Below are 16,430 nucleotides of genomic sequence, written 5' to 3' on the forward strand. Positions count from 1 at the left end.
TTTAGAGCAAAAAAGGCAGCCATAAACCATCCGTGGTGTATCAAAAGGCACGGATTTCGTGTTTAAATACATCCGGAAGGATTTGCAACCATTATCGTTCGAAATTGAAAGTAAATACGCCCGCCATTAATTGGGGCTTACGCGCAAGCCCCATCAGTATGTGGGAAAGGTAAACCCGTCGCCCGCAATTCGTCTGTTCGAATATTCTACCGTTCGCGTCTGGGGGGAATAGGCTCGATGGCGGGAATACACGCCCGGGCCGTCCGCGGGGAGTCAGCGCTTCCGTGCGCTCTGTCCACTTCGCTCACCAGATCTATCTTCTCGTTTTCCGGGCGTTATGATATGGTGTACAAGGAAGATGATGTATCGCAGTTACCCGCTAGACTGATCAGAAAGCAACCCTTGGTAATAGAGTTATGGATGATTACCCTGGCCGCGATAATTGAGTTGTCAAATTTCCCTTTTCGCTCACCATTTACGGGCCGCGCGCAGGACAAACAATCAGGCTCGGCTGCTAACATTAGCCGGTTAGCAGCGAGGCGCACGCTACCAGCTGCTAGGTATATTTGCACTGGAGGCATGGATGTCACTTGTCTATCTATTTAGCCAAGATAATTGAGGATTTGTATCATTTTGCGCGCAGGCGATGAAATATAGATGGCCGTAGATTGATTCTGCGACCCGGACGTTTGAATAGTGTCGCTTTCAAGCAGATAGTGTTCCTGTGTAATTATTGAGTCTCCGCGTTGAATGTCAGTGACGCCTTTATAAAACGTGACAATTCTGTTTGAACCTTGTGGATTCTTGTGTTGGCGTTAGAAAACGAAAAAAAAAGAGTAATGATAAATCTCGGGGTCCCTGGACATTCCCACGATGACAAACGACATAAAAGGTCTCAATTCGACCATGATGTACGATTATTGCACTCGCCTATGAAAGCTAAAGGAAACTGTGAACAGTCATCACGATTTTGTCGTGATTCGAGACAATACCTAAACATGAACACGAATTATTATTATGACTGTAATGTGCCCAATTCTTCGGCTCTGCGCAACTTATTGACATATTACCTAAAGCAGAACAGACTATAGATTGTTCATCTCGACAAATTTCGTCTATAGCCGTTGAATGTATATATAGGTTTTGTTTGTGTGTCGGAGAAAAACATCCCAAACAAATACCAATCAAAACAACCACTAAACACCAGCAATTTAAGGTCACTAAAATGGCCATGTATTAGTAAATACATGTGCAATGTATAATAACATAGAGAGAAAAGACAGTAATGTTAATGTCCAAACAAACGCACACACCCACATCCATACACACACGCCCACGCACACAAACATACACACGCACAGAAACAGAAAAGAGTACGTCATCATCTCCATGCAAGTTTGTGCAAAAGAACGCATTTAGTTGGAATTACAATGATTTTAAGCAACAACGGCTACCAACATTATTATTCATAGTGAGGAACAAAGTTAAGGAAAAAATAACAACCCGTTATCTATTGAAATCAACGATTTTTTTTATCGAGCTGCTTTTATGGCATCTGACTAAAGACATTGCCCTTCATCAATAGCCTAGTGGATATGACGCCTGTCTATCCATCTGGAGGTCGTGCGTTTATTCAAGCTCGTGTATGCATGATACGCGCAAGATTTTGTTATCATGGCTACTGCTAAAACACTGAATATTCGGTGTTTATTTACGTCCATGAAGGGCAATTTGTCAGTCAGTTGCAACCCATAATCTAGATGAAAAAGAAAAGAAATGAATTATACATGAATCACATGATTACATGGCTATAGTAGAATACTCACTGGGAAGAGAGCTTACCTCTCGGTTAATATATGTTGCAAATGACTCTCTCCATTCTTAAAATTCTATAAAATGAAAAAAAATAAGAGATATAACGAAAGCTCACAGTATGCTTGCATAATCATAACTCTTCATAATGACTTTCTTTCATAAGCCCACGCATATCATGTTTCTTGGTAAGACATAAACAAGGCAATAATTGCAAAGCTTTCGTTCGATTTTGTTGTTTTTTCAATGTCGCAAAAACTGCGTGTTGGCATGTGTTTTGATATTCTGTTTGCTGATATAAATCATTTTAATATATACGACTCTTATATACATTTGTAGATCAAGGGCAAATAAATACATAATTCAGCATAAATTTCATGGGTGCACCGCTTGTGATTTGACAGTTAGAATAAAAAGAAATAGTTCCAGGAAGTAATTGTCTCCAAATATGTAAACATACATTCTTACACATTGGCTAGTTTTTCAATTTGAAGAGATGGGTCTTGAGGGCTGTTTTAAAAGATTCTGTGGTAAGAGCTCTGCGGATAGACTGTGGAAGGCCATTCCATATCTTTGCAGCAGCCACGCGGAATGAACGAGCTCCCCAAGAGTTGTGTGCTCTGTGTTCCACCAGCAGGTACTTGTCTGCAGAACGTAGATTTTCTCTTGCTGGGACATTTGGCTCTAGTAGATCACATATATATGATATATATATATATATATATATATATATATATATATATATATATATATATATAGCAATAATAAAGTCACAACAGAGGAATGCAGGGAATACATTAAGAGCCAATCTTGATTTAATGATTATTCATTAAATCAAGATTGGCTATTAATGCATTCCCTGCATTCCTCTGTTGTGACTTTGTTATTGCTATTTCTAGTACTGCCAATACGCGGAACAACTACAATATATATATATATATATATATATATATATATATATATATATATATATATATATATATATATATATTTATTATCATTATTATTATTAATGTTATTAATATTATCATCATTATTATTATTATTATCATTATTATGTTGTTATTATTAATAAATCTATCTTTCTTTCTATTGGGATTATGTGATGGGCCTATGTATACAAAGCAAAAGTTTAAAACTTCTATTATAGTACTCTTCTTCGCAGCATTGTGCCTTAACATGAACGAACGCCATGAAGATCTACTGTTGACTAGCAGTGTCTTCCCCCTTGTCGCTCATTCTGTGCGCTCATGATTATTCTAATTTCTCTGCGACTGCCGTGGTACCTCAACTTTGGGAAAGATTTTTGTAATTGTTTTCAAGAAAATCTTCCTTGCATACTGCTATCTATACTCTATGTACCAACTACTCCGACTCAGATCTTCTTCCATCTTTACGCTGTCACACATAAATGTCTTTTTGGGAGACCAAACGTGTTTACATGTTTCATATTATTTCTCAACATAATTATGTTGATAGGGTCTTGGTTGTTTTTTCAGTCATTCCCAGATTGTGGAAGTCGAATATTTTGAAGAGAATGATCTCCGAAATTAACCTTTTCAATTTGCTTCATCATTTTATTGTTTATATTCTGAAGCCTCCACCACCATCGACGCACTTTTTGGCGGATCCCTCCACCCAGTGATGTCCAGCACATAGCATGCACACTCACACTTTACCCAGTTATATTTTATGGCCCCTTTCCGTTTGTGTTTTGTTTTGTTTTGTTTTTTTCTTCATAGCAGGTACTCAGCCCGCGCAGTAAAAACAACATTCATATCGCACGCTTGCGTCTGACGTCTTGTTTGTGTATCAACTGAATTATGCTTTACAGACTTTGGCGGCGTTTTTATACTTGCCAAGGGTGCACATGCACTTTTCTAGACTCATTCTCCATGAAACACGTTTATACACAAACACGCCCCGGAGAGTGCAATGTCGTAGAAATGCCATTATTACATTGTGCGGTTCCTTAAAGAGTCAAGCTGCCGAGATTTTGTGAGTTCATCTTTGGTCGCCCATATCTTTTTTTCTTTGAAACCGTTGAAGCTGGCCGAAATTTTGGGGTGAGTTCACAGAGTTTGTCAAAAAAGAACAAAACGTCACAGTACACATAATATGAGGAGGGAGGGAGAGAGATTGGATATAAATGACTTAATAAAACACAGGCTCAATTTTCGTGGTAGCCCTCTCCAATTTTCATTTGTCATAACGGTCATATTTATTTGAAAGTGAGATGAATCTTGTGTAGCGCTGGTTTAGAGCTGTTGTTAGCCTTTTTTTTCTGTCGTAACCACAATCACGTTTGATTATTATTCGAATGATTCATTGTATATTCACGCGATTACTGCGAAACATTGGCAAAATTACATTGGAATCCGATTAACATTTAAAAAGAAAAAAAAAAGATTTGCGATGCATAGATACTATCACAAATTGTTTTCTCTCTACCCGAAATATAACGACAATGTTAACAAATTCAGGGTGACGAAAGGGAAGCTTCGAAAAGATTCGCTTGTCTGTGTTACTTTCTGACTATCAATTTTTATTTTCAACCATCAGAAAATTACTTCAAAAAATGATTATGACCCAAGAGACCCGCTCTCTAGCAAAGGAGGGATTGTCGCCCGACCCACTTGGTGTACTAATTGTACACTTTGTGGAATGAATGCTTGCGTTCTGAATGGACACAAATTAATTAGCATCAATGATAGAAAGAAATGACAGTCACTGCATGGTAAATTATGAAATTATAGTACATGTCAAAAGAATATCAAATAATTATGTAATCTTTTGTGTGTGTATGTGTGTGTATGCGTATTTGTCATGATCTGAATCAAATATATTTGTCATACTCACACTGTGACAGGCAAACATTAACACATACACACACAATATATATTTATATTATAGATATAGATATATATATATATATATGGAGATATATACATTATATATGGGTCAGCCAAGTTTCAAAGCTCTTTCATTGGGTCAGAATCACGCAAAACAGAAATGAAATGAAATTTGATGACAAGTAACCAACTTTTCAAATTTCATGATTTTAGTGGCCCAAACTTGAGACCAGAAGAAGAAGGTAGCATCGAGCCGTGTGTATATACAGTACATGTGATAGATATACATAATAATGTGCATATATCATCTCTTTCTTTTTTGTCTCTTTTCTTGACTCTCCCTTTGACCAATAATTTGCATTTAGTATGTTTCCTACCAGCACCTTCGATTCCCAAACATTCAAAAATCATGGTACAATGGTAATAATAATAACAACAACAGCAAAATCTTACACTCGACGTACATCCTTTATAAAAGGAGGCAAAATAAACTGCGAAGGCCATTTTTTCTCCTGCTTACAATTACGCCTCAGGAGACAGAGGATGACCAGATAAAAAAAAAATGCCAGAATGAGAAAATGAATATCAGCTCTAGTTCCAATCTACCCGGCGACAATAAATTTCCACCGAATTGGATAGGGTACATGAAGGGAAATATGACTTCCTTCCGTTATTATATTCAATCACTTAAGCGCGCTTCGCAGCAATTTTGACTTCCAGCGCTGGCGTGATAGGTTGCGGGGAGCAGACCCGGAGAAACGTCTCCACCTCCGTAAATTAGCCGAGATTGGGAATCGCACTGATAGCAGACACCCAAGCACGACATCGAAAGAGTGTGTGTGTGTGCGTGTGTGTGTGTGCGTGTGTATGTGTGTGTGTGTGTGTGTGTGTGTGTGTGTGTGTGTGTGTGTGTGTGTGAGGGAGAAGGAAAGAGAGAACGAGTCAGGTAATAAGTGGGAAGAGGGGTTAGAGTAAGAATCGGTTTAAACGCCCTGAAAAGCCATCGCTTATTCTCGCGATGGACAGAGCTGAATGATTACAGGCTTTTAAGGCGATGCATGATATGAGCTGCTTAAAAAGTATTATATCCCGGGTCCCCCCCCCCCCCTAAAGAAAGAGAAAAAAATTTAAAAATCCAACCGATGCTCGGCACATGAGAATGATGATGTTTGGCGATGAGTAAGGGTGCTGATTGGTTTGAAGAGAGATTCATGGGTTTCTGCCAGTGTGTCTACGTCTGTGTGTCGTAAACCACAAGAATCCTTCATTCGTGCAACTTTACTTCATTTCTAAATAAAATATCTTTGCAAATGTGAATCCTTTTCCGTAATTGCTAGCCATCATCTACTAACAAAACCTGGATAAGTGAATAGTATACATTCATGCATACATATATACATATATATATATATATATATATATATATATATATATATATATATATATAATAAGTGTGTGTGTGTTTATATTCATAATAAGCATATAAACATCGTAAATACGTTAATGATTATGCTATATATAATGAATATATAGATATATTACTAGATAAATGTATGGAGACATAAATAGAGAGAGAGAGATAGAGATATACAACCCTTGCATATCTTGCACAAGTCGTTTTGTACTAGGAACAAAACCGAAGAGAAACTACTGATTCCCTCAAAACTAGTTTGAATTTAATTCAATTCGATATAAATAAATAAATAAATAAATATATATATATATATATATATATATATATATATATATATGTATATATATATATAATATATATATATATACCTAGTGATACAAAAAACATTTCCCGCTTTTGATCCTTAATAATTCAAAAAATATATATCAGATAACATTGATATTAATATGAGCAATAGCTGAGTAGTGTACAATTTTTTGGAGGTAATTTAAAAATGATAGCATAAATCAGTTTCATTAAATTCAAGATTTATTTTTAAGTTCGGTTTCAGATTTTGTTCTGTTTTCAACCCTCTGTAAAAAATTTTAATTTTGCACAGTGGTCAATCAATGTGTATGCCAGTTTGTGGTTAAAACCCTGACAATGGTCCTGAACAATGGCCAGGATTGGAATTTTCTATTACATATTCATGAGAAATTCCACTATCACCGCTAGTCTTTATTCATCCTGAAATGTAGTGTATGCAAGCACATGAAAACATGTGCGATTTTTTTTTCATGTGCATGTATATCAAACTTTACCATGAATTCAGACTAGCAGTGCCCAGGGCAATCCATCATGAACTATTAATGATGCATTCATATGCCTTGGAGCAAGAGTCCAGAAACCTAGTCAGTAGAGCTCTGAAAAGGTGGTATTCGTGGTATTCATGTCCATTGTTCAGGGTCATTGTCATAAGCACACACTCACATGCACATCATTGGTTCTTGTGTAAAGTTCAATTTTGTACAGAGGGTTCAAATTTGACCAAAAATCTGGAACCTAACTTTAAAATTAATCATGGATTTAACGGAACTGATTCATGTTCTCATATCCAAATCCCCTTCAACTAAATTGTATACTATTCAGCTATTACCCATATCCATGACAGTGTTATCTGATGTATAGTTTTCGAACTGTTAAGGATCAAAAGTGGGAAATGTCTTTTGTAACGCCTATACGTTTACATGTGAAACTAATTGTTCAAAATGTGAAGCTAACTGTTCAAATTTGATAGCTTCGTCTCCGTCTTGGGAATGTAACCCCTCCCACAAGTAATTTCAATTTCTCTAAAAACAATCCGGACGACAGTATTGTTTTTACTTGTCTCTCAACTTTCTCAAATGCATTCTTTCGTTATCATTCAAAACTTTTGCTCTAATCTCGCGTGTTCCTAAACGACGACAACTCTTAATGTCATCTTCAGTATTCAAGAAAAGCTGCTTTACGATCTGTGGTTTCTCTATTAAAGTATTACTATGTAGATGAATCCGACTTCAGAGCACTGTAACTTATGGAGGCCATAACTTGGGGGGGGGGGGGGGCTTCCAAAGAAACACAAAAGCGCTTTCAATGGGTTATGCAATGAGCCAAGTACATTGCTATGTCAATGCATAGATTTTCTTTTGGTAGGCATACTTAAAACCCCCAGTTAGAAAATACCATGAAAAACAGTATCCAAACCGAATTGGTCTATGGTATAGACGTGAATAATTCACAAATTCTATAACTAGACCATTATTATCATTAGTGACCTTCCATATTTCATCACGTAATACATTGCATGCTCACTGGTACATCAGTTTAGACACGGGTTATGCATTCTTTATGTTGGTGTATGAATCATTTTTGGCAAAGGCTCTAAATTTTTCCAGTTTTCTATTTGAATGTAATTTTTCTGTGTTCCTTTGATTTATACCCAAAGTGTAGTCATTCATAATTGTGATATTTTTCCAATTCAATTGACTAATTACAAGTTTTCATTTGGTAACAGCCTTTATTGCTGAGAATGATGAAATGTTAGTGATAGCCCTTGTTTACCTAACTGGAAGGAGGCATAAAAGGTATAACAAGAGAGAAACATAGGCCATGTCATATTGCTATCACTGCTGATTCATTCGCATTTTAGAGCTTGGTTAGACCTGAACGAAATGTTTTGTACTTAGGAGCTGTGAGCGTTGCCCTGATAAAGCTACAAGAATACATTTCATGTTTAATGCAGAAAAATTGAGAAAATTTGAAAGCAGCTTTTCATTAAGGCACAGTCACATCATTATACTTTAATGAAATGACTTTTAATGAAAATCTGCTTTCATTCAACAAAAATGAATTACACGATTTTTTTTCTTTTTCTTTTCCAAATTTTTCTCCATTTTTCTGCTTTGATAATAAAATATATTCTTGTAGCTTTATCGGGGCAACCAAATATTATTTGGTATATTATTATCTCCTTGGGGCACGTTAGCTTTCTTTGTGGCTGTTACATAACTTAAGGCCGTGTCACACCTTTCTGGGCAAGTCTTGCGTGCGACTTGCAAAGAACAATTTTTACTACCCGGAGGTCCCCGGAATGAGCCGCACATGACAGTACCTAGCACGTATCTCACCCGTAGTCACCCGGAGGTGTGCACGCGAATCTTTTTACCCGCAACCGTGTTTAGGCCCTGTCACACTTTTCCGGGCAAGCTATGCATTCTGTTGCGTGTAGGGATTTTCCAGCATACCGGGAATTTCTGAGGGCGAACAAGGATTTGGGCGAGTCAGTGCATGTGTCTTACTTGCTGGACGCGTTCTACTTAAATTCTACTTGCGGGTATACTGTGTGACCTTTGTACCAGTCGCGTGGGGGCTGAAAACTCAGTGAAGGAATTCCTCAGAAGGAATGACAAAAGTCTCACGGAATGTCATTATCTTAGCTGCATACGGGGACTGCGAAGTACCTGCGTGGGAGTTGCCTGCGAAGTGCTGCCGATAAGGGCCTCCTACTGGCGTTCTGCGAGGACCTCTCCGCGATTCACCCGGAAAAAGTTTTGGTCATGCTCAAAACTTGGCTGCGGTTAAATCGGACTTGCGTGAGCACCTCCGGGCAACTACAGGTGAGATACGCGCTAGGTACTGTCAGGTGCGGACCAACTGCGGAGAGCTCCGGGTAGCAAATTTGTTTCCACGCAAGTCAAGCCGCAAAACTTCCCCAGATACGGTATAACAAGGCCTAGAGCATGCTCAAAACTTGTTCCGAGTGAGTCGTGGGGGTTCGCTCGCAGAGGTACGCGCAGAACATCAGTAGGAGACCCTTACCGGCAGCACCTCGCAGGCAACTCCAACGCAGGTACTTCTCAGTACCCATAAGTCGCTCGTAACAGAAAACGGATCGGTTTCAAAGCTCTCACGCAGGTCACACGGAATGCACGCAAGTAGAAGCTAAGTAGTACGCGTCTAGTAGGTAAGAAACAAGTGCGAAAATTGCAAACATTCTTGTTCGCCCGCGGAAAATCTTCTACGTGCTGGAAACTACCTCCTCGCCACAAGCCCGCGTAGCTTGCCCGGAAAGGTGTGACACGGCCTTTAAAGGATGCAAGTCATTTTTTTTTTCCATGTATAACCATGGAGGTACAGTTCTACCTCCATGGTATAACGATGTGTGGTCGCGTTTACACGTGGGACTGAGGCTGTGAGGTGGCTTTTGGAAGAGCGCCATCTACGTTGCGCTCTTCATTCTGGCCACTCCGTGGGCTTTGTTTTCGTGTTTTGCATAACGGTGTTTTGTGAAACAGAACGAATCTATTTTCTTTTCTTCTTTCTTTTTTACATTTTTGTTTTGATAAAAAAACAATGCTCAATCATACAAAATAGGTTCTGAGTTTCTTATCAGGAAAAAGAAAAAAAGAATTCAATAAAATCGCAGGAAAATCCAAGTATTTGTAGGAAAATGAATAGAAATTTGTTGAAATTACTGTTGGAAGGCTTTAACAATGCGTCGGAGATGATACCTCGGTGTGTATTATGTTCAGTCTACACAGTAAGACGACAAATCAGTCACGAACAAAAACACATGTGTAATGAATGCAAAGAAGTTTTTACATTCAACAAAGAAGCGGAGACCCCGTCACTTGTCATTCATTACGCTCGTTTGTTTTTTTTTTCAGTTTTGATTTTTTTTTCTTATTTGATTTTGTTTTCTCATTAAAAAGAGGAATTAGTGAGTAAGGAGCGGGGTTGGGGGAGGGGAGGTTGTGGGATTCATGCGCATTATGTTATCACCCCAGTCAGACTCAGTGTTTTGCAGTTACAGGAGTCTCTAACTTGAATCGTTGTGTTTGATAGCAAAGGAGTCATGACGGCACGTAATCATTCCCATGATAACGCCAAAAAGCGACATGATAGTCAGTGGGCCTTGCATTATTTTCGTCTCGTTGTTTTCATGAATACCATTTCCCTCTTTGGATGCTGCAAGTGTAATTTTACGCCATTGATATACCCCAGATCGTCTCTAATAGCCTTTTGTCTGGTCCGCAAAGACCTGTTACGAAATTAGAGCTACTCCCACTCATCCAACACTGCTTATTCTACACCAGTTCGACGAGTTTAGGCCATAGAAGTTGATAATTTAGAAGGTTGGGGTTGAGACAGGGAGGGAAGGGGGGCGGCTAGGGGGGTTGATCATTTTTTTACATCCCCATAGGTAGGAGGTGGGTGGGGTTACAAGCTCTGTATGCCATGAATAGTATAGCTGGTTTCTAATTGTAGGCTATTCTCTGTCATACGAAGTATGATTTCGATGAAAAGGGTTTTCATGGATGGGCTACGTGCCTCCCCTCATTCTGTTCGATTATCCTGTTGCGATCTTATCTCCCCTCATTTACCCCATGATCTGGCGACAGGGCTGCGAGAATTTCGCAATAATAATATCTCTCGTGAAAAGAACCCCATTGAGCAAGAGATTGATTTACAAAAAAAAAAGACAAAAAGGTAGACGTAAGACATATTTATAATTGTCTGTTGCCTCACGCCAACAACGTGCTGGAAAGCGTACAATTCAGATCAACGTTACAACTTCCCGTCGGCATCATAGTACGGCACCATCATGTAGGTCACTCATTTTCTATTGAAGTTTAAGTGTGTCTGGCGAAACAAAGTGACATTTTACCCCAGTTTTTTTCTTTGTTTCTTCTCTGTTGACAACCGACTGACAGCGAATGGATGACACGTAAAATAAAAGGGTCCAGTGAAACTAGATGTGTGTATATATGGATGGATAGATGGATGCTAGATACAAATATAGACCTATACATAGACATAAAGAAAGGGATATATATATATATATATATATATATATATATATATATATATATAGTGTATATACATAAATAGTTGTTCAAAATCCCTACACTTCCCCCCCCCCCCAAAAAAAAGAGAGGCAAAAAGGGAGGTTAATGGAGGTGAGATGGAATATTGATGAGTGGTCAGCGAATATAGCTGGCTGGACATCTCGACCTTGAAAGTGATGGGCACAGAAAATGATGAAGTTTGCCAGGCATGAAAATGACCACGAGGACGACAAAGTGAAAACAGAGCGAAAGAAGGTAAAGAAGGAGCAGAAAGAGAAGGAGGAGGAGGGGATGGAAACGATGATATCATGAAGAGGAGGAAGGGGCGAAAGAAAAGAAGGGGTGGTAGTAGAAGTAGAAGTAGTAGTTAAGCCATGGTAGTAGTGATGATAATGATTATAGTAGTAGTAGCTGTAGTAGTATGTTAGTAGTATTAGCAGTAATAGTAGTAGTAGTAGTAGCAGTAGTAATAGTACTAGTAGTAGTAGTAGTATCAGCAGCAGCAGTATTATTATTATTATTATTATCATTATTATTATTATTATTATTATTATCATTATCATTATTATCATCATTAGTAGTATTAGTAGAAGTAGTAGTAGTAGTAGAAGTAGTAGTAGTAGAAGTAGTAGTAGTAGTAGTAGTAGTAGTAGTAGTAGTAGTAGAAGTAGTAGTTACAAGATAGGGATGAGAAGAAAAATAGAGGACTAGGAGGAAGAGTTGGGGGGCAATGTGAGGTATAGTGAGATGGAGAATGAGAGACCCAAAGAGGAGATGTAAGAAGGGAGATGAAGTGTTAGGGGATGGGGTGAAAAGAACAAAAAGTAGAAAAAAAAGCTCTACCACGCTGTATGTTATGTGTGTCATTTCCCCCACGTCTCGCTCCGTCCGACACGATACACACACGCGGGGCTTGAATTGTCCATGCGCCCCCTTGTAACCCACCGGAGCGCCGGTAGAGCCGCCGCAGCTCACGCTTACATTGTGACGTCACAGATGAGTACTTTGGTTGAGTGGCTCTACCAATCGGGGGGCTCTAGGGGAGCGAGAAAAGCTAAACCCAAAGTGAATGTTTTCTATCATATCCCCCCTCGTTCATGAGAATGCCTCTCGCGAAGTTTTTTGGAGTCATTCCCGCCGCCAATCTCCCTCTCGAACGGGTGATATATTATCAACCGAGTATTAAGCCGACTTGCAAACAAATGATCGGACGTTTCTCTCTCCAACACCTCCAAGGGACGATCAGGTCTTGAGTAGCAACGTTGACATCTCTCGCCGATTATTTTTTCCTCTCTCCCTTCTCGTGTAGTCACTTATACATTCCGTAGATTTTCGGCCGAATATTTTCCCTCCGCCGGCAGCTCGGAGCGTCCTAACCCGCCACCATCCCGCTTGATCCCTTGCGGTGATCCGCTACTTGAGCTTGGGGATTGTCGCTCACGAATCAGCCCATCTACATCAGGAGGGGGGCACATATTTTTTTCTTAATGTGAATTTTTTCTCCCGCGAGCTACCGGAACACAATCAAGGGGATTTGCCCACCCGGTAAACCGGCGGTGACACATACGGCAAAGCTTGGGCTTAGCTCTCGCCCCCTTTGGCAACGAACTTTGAAAGGGGAAAAAAAATCCTTGTCATACCTGCTGTGGCAAAATCTGGTTTTTATAGTCTAATACTCTTTTAAGTTCTCCGAACACCGCGTGGTTTTTCTCTTGTTTTGTAATTATCGACGATAATTGACTGGTGAACATGAATACCCTGCATGGACCGCTCTCCACGCTGGAAGATTTGGTAGCGAACGAGTCGGCTCGAGTATCGGCGGGCATAGGGAACGTCGCGGGCCAGCGTCCCGGCCACCACGGCAGCCAGCCAACACACAATCATGCTCGGTCTCCACCAAACGATCACACGCATTCCGACAAAACAGGTAAGCAAAACTGCAAATTCCTCCTGCCTCTGTTAATTGACATGCTACCTTTTCAGTACCACTATTCATCCTGAAGTTGAGCTCGGCACCATATTTTTATGTCAGTAAAAGCCATACTCTGGTATCACCATTCTTTCTACAGATTGAACCGAACAGGTGGTGAGAACTATGCAACGATTTCCATACTGCTTTTTCTTTTTTTCCTGTGAGGGTTTAATATTCAGGAGGCAAGGGTTCAGCTAATCAAGCCAGCGGGCCAGGTGTGGCGAATATTTTAGCCAGTGTTCCGCCGCGATCACGCGTGTGTCAACTTTAAAGGTTGCAGAGTCTACCGGTGACACACGTTGACGGTGTAAATCGTTTGAAGACCTGCTTTCTTCATAGACCCTTATAGAGCTATTATTCCTATACATCGAGAAGCCGAAATGTCGATAACATTCTTGCTTGCTGAAGAAAATTGTAAAATATGTATTGTTGTTGCTGTTTTGTTGGTCTGCGTTCGAGTTTACACAGTACTAATTCAGATTATAACGTAGAATGAGAACGATTAGAGTTATACTGTGGTGAAATGAGCTTGACGTGGTTAAGAATAGAAACTCTCATAAATCAAGACTACTATTTTTACGTTCTACGTAAAACATTATTTTGATCTGCATTCACGTAAAGAGCTTTCATGCACATCTGCTTGTGAATCTGTTTGTATCATTTCGTCAATATTGTATAGCGTTATCAACATAACACAAGTACAAGACGTGACTGTACAGAAAAATCAAAGAAAAGAGAGAGATTCCAGAAAAGTGTCTCGTAGTAATTGCATTCACATGTATGTGACATCAGCTCAGGTAGAAATAAAAAACAGGATGTTGGCTTATTGGCTGACAACACAAAGTGGCGCTTGTCCTCACCTCGATCGCCTAGCCTCTCATTTGAAAACGTGCAACGTACAGTTGACAGAAAAAACATCTACAACGACAAAAACAAAAATCGGTTGCCATGTGCACCATTCTCACAATGAGTCGTTTAGGAAGCGGAGTAGCTGGTCGGTGTTTTAATAAATTATGCACGTTGCCGAGCATGACAATAAATATAGAGGTACCTACATGAGCCTTCGTCTGAGAAGAAGCCACAAGAAGGCACAATAAAGATGTTTGATTCTTAGTAAATCGCTTTGAGTTGCAAACAATTTCATTCGTGACACAAATTCCTGACTACGCGTGATGAGACAACCTACACAAGTGTAGGTGACCTAGAAATTCGCGAGTGTCACGTGACGTGACTATACGGCGGTCACGTGTGTAGACGAGAGTGGAAATTCCTCTCTGGGGACAGTTCGCAGTTGTTGTTGTCTTTATTTTGGCCTCTAGCAAACAATGTCAGCAATAGCACGACTTGATCAGGATTTTTGCCTCAGTTTCAAAAGAGGCATGCACTTTTCCTTGCGAAAGGTAGTGGTTTTTTTTTTTTACCTATTAGAGTGCTCTGTTGACTTAAGGTGTTTGCACACAATGCTTTTTGTTCTCTCTCCTCTCCCTCCCTCACACACACATACACACACACACACACACACACTGTTTGTCCTTCTGTCTGTCTGTCTGGGTGTGTGTGTATGTGTCTGTCTGTCTGTGTGTGATTTATATCCATGAAATTTGTGCATATCATCAGACACGTGCACATCGCAAAATAGCTGGAACATGTGATTCCTATCACACGTGCAATAATAGCAATGTGTGACAAATTAAGGGACGAGTCTCAGAAAATGTATACCTGGTAGGCAGTCAGGGAAATCCGTAAGTGATCACGTGGCTTTGACCACACGTTTACACAAACATCAGCGTCAAGTCCCAAATATCAAATGAAACACACACGCACACACACATAACTGCACATAAATATAACATTATAAAACCCTACGAAATCGGGATCCGACTGAAATCATTTGAGATAACACAGTTGGCCTCATACTAGTACCACACATGAGACTTGCATTAGGCAACAAGACACAAAGTAACACTAACACACCAACACGTACACACACAAACATGTTGTGTTCAAAGTAATTGCCGAATAATAATACAAACACACACACACACAAGACACATACCCTTCGTATCAGGATTTGACTAAAATAATAGGAGATCACACATTTATAACTATAATGGACTTTATTCTGTTTATTCTACACTGACCCTAGGTGACAAAACACATGAAACAAACACATACAAACATGTCGAACTCAGAGCGATTACCTTATAATGATGCAATCAGCGTGACATATTGTTATTACTGTTGAATCAATGCTTAGGTTGTTTAAATAAACAGGACTGTAAGTGCCACATGAAAAGCAAAGAACAGAAACAGCATACATAATTGAGGTCAGCCGACAGTTGAACTATTGCTCCATGCAAACTCATTAGTTGTAATATCAAAGGGCATTTATTTTCATCATAATAGCGGCTATATACTAGGCATATGATGATGATGATGATTATGATAACAATAATAATGATAATGATAATAATAATAATAATAATAATAATAATAATAATAATAATAATAATAATAATAATAATAATAATGTCTTCTTTATCCAAGATAGCCTCTTCAGTGTTGCCACTGCTCTACCAGAGGGCCCTATCATTATTAATACCCTAGCGTTACCAGGTACCCGTTTATACACTTGGGTCTAGAGGGACATTATGTGGATATAAGCATCTTGTCCAAGGACGTAAGCACTTCAATTGAACTCGGGTCCTCCAATTGGGAGTCGGGAGTCTTATCCACTATGCCACAGTACCATCACAATTATTATTGTGGGGGCTTATTAGATACATTGTATGTTAGAATTTTCCTATATAGTTCCAGCGTGTTGAAATCAGTACGACATATACTTGCACATCTGGTTGAACATAGGGCTGATGAAAACACTGCTACACGAAGGATAGAGGCATTAGAACTAGCAAACAAATTACCGCACAGTATATCTCAATAGTTGAGGGGAGCGCATCCCCACTTACAATACTAGACGCTATCAAATTGATCTAGTTTAACAAATCGAACAT

At 39.3% G+C, this 16,430-nt stretch overlaps 1 protein-coding gene across 1 annotated transcript in view; it reads left to right on the forward strand.

Moving 5' to 3' along the window:
* Nucleotides 1-13,193: 13,193 nt before the first annotated feature.
* Nucleotides 13,194-16,430, forward strand: part of LOC139736676 (pituitary homeobox 3-like) — a 33,763-nt gene continuing 30,526 nt past the window's right edge. The window contains exon 1 of the mRNA XM_071647424.1: nt 13,194-13,371. Within this exon, the coding sequence (XP_071503525.1) occupies nt 13,194-13,371 (178 nt within the window). The remainder of the gene's footprint in view (nt 13,372-16,430) is intronic.

The sequence above is a fragment of the Diadema antillarum genome, unplaced genomic scaffold, assembly GCF_040938485.1.
Source record: "Diadema antillarum isolate AM-2024a unplaced genomic scaffold, OU_Dant_1.0 seq00000661_RagTag, whole genome shotgun sequence".
In the NCBI taxonomy this organism is placed as follows: Eukaryota; Metazoa; Echinodermata; class Echinoidea; order Diadematoida; family Diadematidae; genus Diadema; species Diadema antillarum.